Source organism: Xenopus laevis, chromosome 5L (assembly GCF_017654675.1).
Source record: "Xenopus laevis strain J_2021 chromosome 5L, Xenopus_laevis_v10.1, whole genome shotgun sequence".
Lineage (NCBI taxonomy): Eukaryota > Metazoa > Chordata > Amphibia > Anura > Pipidae > Xenopus > Xenopus laevis.
The window spans coordinates 127,991,118-128,001,103 of NC_054379.1; the positions used below are offsets into that span (position 1 = coordinate 127,991,118).

The 9,986-nt window shown below is 38.0% G+C and overlaps 1 protein-coding gene across 1 annotated transcript in view; it reads left to right on the top strand.

The window, feature by feature from the left end:
- trpc1.L (transient receptor potential cation channel, subfamily C, member 1 L homeolog) overlaps positions 1–9,460 on the top strand; it is a gene marked incomplete at its 5' end in the record, with an annotated part of 30,054 nt that extends 20,594 nt beyond the window's left edge. The window contains 4 exon segments of the mRNA NM_001090350.1: positions 570–771; positions 5,247–5,441; positions 8,151–8,408; positions 8,964–9,460. Coding sequence (NP_001083819.1) covers positions 570–771; positions 5,247–5,441; positions 8,151–8,378 — 625 coding nt within the window. The 3' untranslated portion in view covers positions 8,379–8,408; positions 8,964–9,460.
- Between the last annotated feature and the right edge of the window lie 526 nt (positions 9,461–9,986).

The following is a 9,986-nucleotide window of genomic DNA, read 5'->3' on the forward strand; positions in this document are numbered from 1 at the left end:
TATAATTATACTGTAGGTGTACTGCAGGTCTCTAATAACCACTGGAGACCTGGGGGTATATTGATCAAAGAGTGAAGTTATAGATCGGCAAAATCTGCTATAGTGAAATTACACCACTCTCCATTTATTTCTATGGGATTTTTAAAGGCGTATTTATCAAAAGGTGAAAGTGATAGTTGATCCATTGATAAATACACCTTTAAAATCCCATAGGAATGAATGGAGAGAGGTGGTATTTCACTCTAGCGCTTTGTGGTAATCTCTAACTTCACTCTTTGCTAAATATACCCCCTGGATTTAGATAGATAGCCGCCCTGATTATCCATGGCTTTCATGTAGACGAACAGCAGATGCCAGTAAGTCATGATTATTTTTATAACATATTTTTGTGCTGTTTACATTCTGCACTTTTTTACTTTCTTCTTTGTCTTCCAACCTCAAAGCAAAAATCTGTGAAATAAATATTCAGTCAGATTATTCTGCATTATTTTCTGTACATACTCTTGATAAGTGGAATTGTAATTCGGGTTATTCATATTCAATAAAATCGAATCTTTCTCTGTTTGCAGGTTCACTGGGACGTGTTATGCTTTGTTCTGGTACATCTTTTCCTTGGCACATGTGACCCTCTTTGTCACCAGGTTCAATTTTAGTGAAGAGCTTCAGTCAATTGTAGGGGCACTTATTGTAGGAACATACAATGTGGTTGTTGTGATTGTGCTCACCAAGCTCCTAGTAGCTATGCTTCACAAAAGCTTCCAACTTATAGCGGTAAGTGGTCTTTATAATCCTCTCTAAAAGTATGTTAGAGTTCATACTCTGTGACTTCCCTTAGGCGGTAATACCCACTGCTAAAGATGCTGCAGTGTGGCAAGAGGAGGCTTAGGCATTCGTCCCCGCAAGGAATTGCAGAACTAAAGCTTAACCAGAGAAGTAGCTAGAAATGTTGTATATTATGTTCTGAGTTATAGTACCAGCCCAAGGCAACCACAGCCTTTTAGCAGTAAAGATATGTGTCTCCAAAGATGCCCCAGTAGCTCCCCATCTTCTTTTCTGCTGATTCACTGCACATGCTCTGTGCTGCTGTCACTTACTGATCTTAGGGACCCACTCACAATATACAGTACACATACGGTAGATTAGAAATGTCACAATATAAGGCTGATTAATTAATTACTGATTAATGTAATTAATACAGTGGCAGCACAGAAAGCAGTACAACTAGCATCAGAATTTAATAATCAGCCCTGTAGCATCAGCTTATATTACAGACAAACCTCATTTTCTGCTTGATAATTTGTGACAACCCCTAAACTTAGCTTCTCAACAGCTGATCAGAGCCCACTGAGCATGTGAGTGTCGCAGATGCTTTTGAGAAGCTGAAATTGTATGCTGGTGCAATTAGTTCAATATATAAAATATGGCATATTTAACCATATTAATTTTTATGGTTTAGTTCTCCTTAAACATTTTGATGACAGGCTATACCAAATATGATTTCCTTGATGGTTTGGGAATCCAAACCATATGCTATTGTTTTAGCTAGTAACAGGGGAATGTAAATAAAGTCGCAAAAAGCAAAACAATTCGCACCAATAAGACAAAAAATCCACATCTCGCAATGTAATATCGTTCCTTAAAAGGTTATTGAATTGCGAATTTTAATTGCGCACTTTTAAGAAGTGCTTGAAGATGTCATAATCCTATGGAGCAAACATAACGAATTTTTCATTAAGAAGTTTTATTACATTGACTGCGCAAACTATAACATTCGCAAACGGTCTTCCACTGACGGAAGTGTTTGCTAAACAGTTTCCGTGTTCGCAAAAGCTACATTAAATTCGCGCAAAGCAAAATTTGTCCGCGCAAAGGCATAACTTTTCGCGTTGAGAATAGTTTTTAGTTTTAACAACTTTTATTACATTCCCCCATATGAGTCCAAAACAGTGGCTATTAACATGATTCTTCCTTGCTGCTGACTTTCTGAATAACTGTGTCATCTTCAAACCATCATTTTTTAAAAAAAATAACCCCCAACTCAACCTCCTGCACATTCCAGATGATCTAATTTCCTTTCTAGAAGGTACTATAGCCTATTTTCCTCAACTCATCATATGAAAAGTAGCTGACATACCGCTGAGAAATTGTGTAATTTATTTTGCTTCAGTGCCTAAAGGAAACAAGTCACATGTTTTTTATTCAAACTGCACACATTTCTAGGAAGTACATATAGTTTATGACATTTTCAACTATTTTAGGATCAAACACACAGTGAACACACAACCAGTCACCATGAACTAGGGATGTACCGAATCCAGGATTTAGTTCAGGATAAGGCCAAAATTCTGCCTTTTTCAGCAGGCTTCGAATTAGGCTGAATCCAAGTGCCTGGCCCAACCGAATCCGAATCCAAAAAATTATATTGCTTTTGGTCACACAAACAAGAAAAACAAATCATTTTCTTAGCAGCGTACTGCGCACATGGTTCTCTTTCTCCCTCCTGTCCCCTAATTTACATATGCAATTTGGACTTTGGATTTGGTTCAATATTCAACCAAATCTTTCACAAAGGATTCTGGGTTTGGCCAAATCCTAAAATAGTGGATTCAGTGCTTCCCTACCATGAACTGATATTTGTACTGCCTTGCCTAAAAGGCAAATTCTGAATGGTTAGAATAACAATATGTACTTTTTGTATTTTGTATTTTTTGTGGTTTTTGAGTCATTTAACTTTTTATTCAGCATCTCTCCAGATAACAGTTTCAGCAATCTGGTTGCTAGGGTCCAAATTACCTTAGTAACCATGCACTGATTTGAATAAGAGACTGGAATATGAATAGGAGAGGGACTAAATAGAAATATGTATAATAAAAAGTAGCAATAACAACAAATGTGTAGCCTTACAGAGCATTTATTTTTAGATGGGGTCAGTGACCCCCCATTGAAAAACTGGAAAGAGTTAGAGGAACAGGAACACAAATAATTAAAAAAAATAAAAAATAAATAAAATGACAACTAGTGAATTTCCATTCACTGAAAAATTCGCGAACACAAATGTACAAAGTGGGGAAAAAATCGTGGAATCGGAAAGTTCACAAAAAAGTCATGAAATTCAAAGTTTTCACGGAAAAATCTTGAAATTCAAACGTTTTCATGAAAAAATAGTGCAATTCAAACATTTTCACTAAGAAATCGAGCAATTCGAATGTTTACGAAAAAATCTAGCAATTTGAACGTTTTCATGAAAAAATTGTGAAAATTGGAAATTGATGCCGGCGAATTTTCTTTTTTTTCTTTTCTTTCTTTATTCAACAGTGGCGAAACGCGGAGATTCGCCGCGAGTTTGTGCCAGGCGAATTTATTCACTAATGACAACCAATTGAAAAGTTGATTAGCAATGGCCATTCTATAAAATACTACAAGTTTACTTAAAGGTGAACCACCCCTTTAAGACTTTTGCTACATCTACGGCTCACAGCAAGGTCTCCAGTCATTGAAACATAATGTTGAGCTTTCTCTCTTCTCCGTGGCTTTAGTAGTTTGAAAAATACATTACACAGCGTATTCACTGAGATGTGAATGTTAATTCAGAAGCACCACTTGGTTTGGTGTCAGACTAATTAAATATAATTTACATTAAACGTTGCTTTAGGTTCTTGACAACCTTGTTGTGTATTGCAGACATCTAACTCTCCCTGTAACTGGCCTTTTAACTCTCGTCTCATTGCTGCCAGTTACATCACCAGAGCTTTGTATTCTTCCCATGAATCACTTCCACTGTAATTAGCACAGACTTTTCTTTGGATTCTCTCCCTGGGTTTGGCAAGTATAGCTCCTGTTGCTCTGCTGCAGGCCACATGTAAAGCAGATGGTTAAGCAGAGGGTTTGATAGCTCAGATTTACTTACTTGTACTCAGATTTACTTACTTGTCCTTGGGGACATAGAGTAATGGATTTCTAACAAGACTTTTCTACTTAGTTCTGGGACTGAGGTGACAAGTTAATTTTCACATAAGCATCTGAGTACTCTTTTCTTATACCTGTATGTATACTAGGGCTGCCCATTTGGAGTCCTTCAATACATTATGATGCTCTCCTTGATGTATCCCTAAAGCCAAAATATTCCACCATTTTAAGATGCCCCCCATTGGGGCCACCGTGCAGTAGATGGGCCCTTAAAACAAACAAGATAATTATTTGCACGGCCCTGTTCTACACAGTGTTCTCAAATTTGGGACAATTGCTTCCAGGGTCACACTTTCTGCAGCCATGAAAGCTTATGTAATAACTCAAGGGTCAGATTTCATCATGGAAAAGATTAATTCGTTTCTGGATAAACATTTTTACAGACATTGACTAAAATATACGGTAATTGAAAAATTAAGGGGCATATTTACTTAGGGTCGAATATCGAGGGTTAATTAACCCTCGATATTCGACTGTCGAAGTTAAATCCTTCGACTTCGAATATCGAAGTCGAAGGATTTACTGCAATTCGTTCAATCGAACGATTAAATCCTTTGAAACGAACGATTCGAAGGATTTTAATCCATCGATCGAACGATTTTTCTTCGACCAGAAAATTGTTAGAAAGCCTATGGGGACCTTCCCTAACATTGCACCTAGTAGGTTTTACTTGCTGAAGTAGGGGGTCGAAGTTTTTTTTAAAGAGACAGTACTTCGACTATCGAATGGTCGAATAGTCGAACGATTTTTAGTTCGAATCGTTCGGTTCGAAGTCGTAGTCTATGGTCGAAGTAGCCAAAAAAATCATTCGAAATTCGAAGTTTTTTTTTATTCTATTCCTTCACTCGAACTAAGTAAATGTGCCCCTAAATAAACCCAATAGGATTGTTTTGCCTGCAATAAGGATTAATCATATCTTCGGATCAAGTGCAAGTTTTTTATTATTACAGAGAAAATTATTTTTAAAAATTTGAATGATTTTATTAAAATGGGAGAAGGCCTTTCTGTAAATTGGAACTTTCTGGAAAACAGGTTTCCAGAAAATAGATCAAATACCTCCTTATACCTCCTATACCACTTGGCCTGGCTCTGTTCACAATCTGTTTAGAATTTGGAGATTCTATTTTGTAAGAATATGCAGCCTGAGTTATGGTGATTATTCCTTATTTGTCTATCAAAGTCTTAAGACAGAATTGGATCATTGATGATACATTCAAGGTTAAAAGCTTCTAATGGATTTTCTCTCAGTGTTTGATGTATTTTTAACTTTGTTGCTGTAGAATCATGAGGACAAGGAGTGGAAGTTTGCCCGGGCCAAGCTCTGGTTGAGCTACTTTGATGACAAATGCACGCTGCCTCCACCTTTCAACATTGTTCCCTCTCCCAAAACTATCTGCTATCTTTTCAACAGCATAAGTAAATGGATCTGCTCTCATACGACTTCAGGGAGGGTCAAACGCCAGAACAGCTTTAAGGTAAAGACGAGCCCTTTATTAATAACTGCAGCAAGGTTATTATGTACTGTAGGAGTTACGTTCATTTATCTTGTATACTCTCTTTTAGTGTTTGCAATAGAAGTATGAGTTGGTTTAGAATTGTTTTACTAAGCATTTGAGTAGCTCCATCATAGACGCATGGGAAAATAATTTATATGGGTTCAAATGGGTGGTATTAATTTAGCTTGCAATTTTAGCCTTGTCTAAAGCTGGCCATAGATGCAAAGATCCTCGAACGATCAGACATATCGGACTTCTCCATCTCCAGACCTGCCACTAACCTTTCAGATCAAGTAAAGTAGTAAAAGAACAGATCAGCCGATGTTCTACCTCTGACAGCAATCGTACAAAAATTATGTCCGACAAAAGCTAGTGACAGTCTCCCACTGAAGACCGTCAGATCAGCAATACATGCAGAGATATTATCGTCAGGCAACAGAAATTTTCTAACCTGTCCGATTGACTGAACGACTGATCGGCATGGCACGACAGATGTCGGGACACTCCACACATGATCCGAAAATCATATGAATCTGATCTTTGCGTCTATGGCCAGCTTTAGTTGTTAGTATCTTTCAGACTGTCTGTCTGTAACTTTCCATATAACTTCCCATAATCATCCTTTTGTGTTATTATCCCCAAACAAGAAGCCAAAAGGAGCCTAAGTTTGACCCAACATCCAACTGCCCATTACCAAAGATAACAAGGCTCATTTATGAACACTGGGCAATTTTCCATCTTAGTTGTAACTAGGGTTGCCACCTTTTCTGGAAAAAAATACCGGCCTTCCTATATTTTTATCTTTTTTCCCTATTAATAACGTTGGGCTCAACCATCAATTTTACCGGCCAGGCCGGTAAAATACCAGTGGCAACCCTAGTAGTAACCCATGGTAATTTAAATCCAAGATCTTCTATGCCCAACCCTAAAGTCAATGAGACAAATGGATGCAATGCATGGCTGAAATTGTTTGGTTTGATCAGTGGAATAACTAGACTTTTCCAACAACCCCAGCAAGCCTTGGGCCCCCTAAAGTATAATTTCCCACTGAGTCTCTTAATATCTCTTGGGTCTACTTCTTCCATAATTACTTTAATTGCAATACAACTACCCATGTCTCTACATTTTCATCTCACTTGGTTCTATGGTGCATAGGTGACCTATAGAGCTAATAAAGGGGCTCGCCTGTTCTGTACATCTATATAATTACTACATAAAGGTCTGAATTATCACACATAGTAGTTATTACTCAGTGATGTGAGTTGCTTCCAAGAAGCAGGTTGTCTGGAGCAGATGTACAGTAGTGATGCAGGCACATCTACATAGCTCTATGTCAGCCACTAATTGTGCAAGATATAGCCCCTTATTTATTAATGTGGTATGCTGTAGAGTTCCAGCAGGAAAGGTTATTTACACTATCTTAATCCCTTCAATTTCTGCACATATTGACAAAATGGGGTTGCAAAATGCTGATATCATGAATAAATGATCTCAGCTTAACATCTTCACCCAGCACACAGATCAGCTTTTCCAGATCCACCCCCAGCAAATAAGAATAACAACATGAGGTCATTGTGCATCCCAGAATGTTCCGGGGAATTTAGCCCACACAGTGCATTCTGTTTATCTGTAAAAAAAAAATGGACCAAACTATAAAATTAATTGTATAACAACTATAGATTAATACTATTAATTACAATAATTAATATTCATTATGCAACTGTCAATATACATTGGAGTACCTTTAACATGCTGGCACCCCCACAAAATATCTTCGCGGGGGGGGGGGGGCTGTGCACCTACAGGCCCCTAATTCGACATGGAAAACTGAGTTCTGTGAAAGGAGCAGGCCTTGCATGGGGAGGGGGTGGCATTTGGGTGGATCATGGGTTGAATTTTGGTTTAACTGGGGAGTGGCCAGGGCAGATTCTCCATGCATGAGGGGCATCTTATAAAATTGGGGCCTCAATTTATTTTTTGGCAGGTCCACCACGCTGGGGAGCGAGGTAAGCAGTGGGCTAATAATCTTAGCAGTATGACCTCTCCCCCGATTACAGATGGTGGCCCTGTTTTACTTTAATTAGACCATCAAAAGCTTTCCCTACCCCTTTTAGGTACTCAATCTGCTATTCTAGTCTTACCCTGAATTATGTATGCAGAATAAACATGAACAAAGTGTGCAAAACTGTTACAATTAAATTTAGATACAGTTACAGGATCTCCTGTTGCCTCCCATAAAGCTGCTGCCAAATGCCTTGATCTATTTTGGGTAATGTAATAAAAAATCTGCGTTTCCCCGCACCTAGTAACCCATACCAACCGATCAGATGTGTGTTTTCAAACAACTATCCAGTAAATGTTATTTACTAATTGCTTGCTAGGTGTTAATAGGCGAGTAGCAAACATCTGTTCTACTGTGTGCTACATCCATAGTCTTTAATGGGTTTGGAAATAATCACATTTATTACATTACCCCATTTGTCCCATATGATAAATAAGTTATGCTTGCATGATTATAAGAAATATTTAATGCCTGATCTTTAAGCCTACTGACATCTTGTTTAGGTCTTGTAATCTGCCTTGGCTTCAAGGGCTTAAGGTATATTTGATTTAGTTAGAACTCTATATGTGTGATAAGGAGGCATCAAGGGGAAGATATCATTGTAATTTGCTTATTTCTCATTTCAGGAATGGAAGAGCCTGAGGCAGAAGCGAGATGAGAACTACCAGAAGGTGATGTGCTGCCTTGTGCATCGCTATCTCACCTCCATGAGACAGAAAATGCAAAGCACTGATCAGGCCACCGTGGAAAACCTAAATGAGCTCTGTCAGGATCTCTCAAAATTTAGGAATGAGATGAGGGACCTGCTTGGCTTTCGGACCTCCAAATATGCAATGTTCTACCCGAGGAATTAGGATGCTAGTGTTAACACACTCAAAGTTTCCTTGAGGTCTAGTAACAGATTAATTAATGCTGCTTGCTGATTGGTTGCTCTGGGATACTCTGGTGCAAACTTTCCCCACTTACTTACTGAGATTCTTTTCCACCTAAAATGTTTCCTTTTCTCTCCTACACTTCATTTGTTCAGTATTTAAACATTTGGTGTTATTCACAGGCACTTATCTATTTTTAGAGTAATATATATTATTTATTATGGCTTTATTAGCCACATGTTTTATGGTTCTGTTGGTTATTATTGGGCTAAGGCATGTACACGAACCTCACACAGGGTTATGCAATAAAAATGCTAAATTAGCAAAGGTTCAACAGCCAATCAGCAGGTAGATGTTACTGGTCACCTGCAAGCATCCCGTTGGCTAAACCAGTGCAAATAGGTTATGTTCTCTGTTTATTTGCACAAGTCTAGTCCAAGGGGCAGTAAAGACATGTGGTCCTGGCACTGAATCAGAGGTTCCCCATGGAATATACATCATTCTTGTACAACCTTTAATCCTATAAAAATGCCCAGTTGGACATCCCCTTACTGTTGCTTCAATATGTGGGTCTCATATCTGCTGTGCCCTAACTCTGCCTGTGTCCATATAATCTAACCCTCTAAATTAACTTGCTACATCTATTTAACCCTTTGCCACACTCCATACATTGATGACAAAACCGTCATTTTTTTTCCTAAAGAAAGTTAAGGAAGTTAATCATAGGCCAGTGGCTTATGGCTATTGTTATTGTTATTTCTCAGGGACATGTAAAGAAAGGTAAATCTCATGGTCCCTTAGTATTGGCTAAGGATATGTCATTTTACATAAGACTAGTCATTAAAATACATTTTCCCAATTATGCAGTGTTGCACAAAATCAGAGTACTGCATAAAAGGTGTTTTTTATTCACTTCTTGGCTTCTGCTGGACATCGTTTTTATTTCCTTGGATGGGGACACCTCAGGTCACTTTAAGCTATCCATCAATTAATTGTAGTTTTTAATTAGAGTGAGTATCCATGTTTACTGTCAGGTGACATTTAATAAACTGTGAAATATGAAATGCTCTTTGATGCTAAAACAAGGATTTTAGTCATTTAAATGATTTCCATGTCATAGACATACCCACGGATGTTTAGTCTACTATTAATTTAGATATTTTTTGCTTGGCTTTTTCCCCCACTATGTTTGAAATTCTTATAAAAATATATTAGTTAACACTCAGTTTATTATTAAAGGGTAAGGCACTTTATTCTGATTTCCCATGTATGATGTGACAATTTCAATTCAATTTCTAATTCAACCCCCAGCCAATTTGGATAGTAGCGATATTTGTGTGTTGGATGTGCGTTTGACACACTAAATCTACTAAGCGTCGAAAATCCCCCAGCAGCTAACGCAACACTTTGCCAGGTGAAAATTTGCTCAGACACCTCTAATTAACTAAAATGCGAAGTTGCGTCCAGGGCGCCGAACATTGGCGAATTTTCACTATTGTTACTTCGACAATCAAGTCGAAGATGCGCTAGCGTTCAATTATGCCTAGTGTAACTTGATTAGAGGTCCTTGCTCAGGCTAATTTGCATACG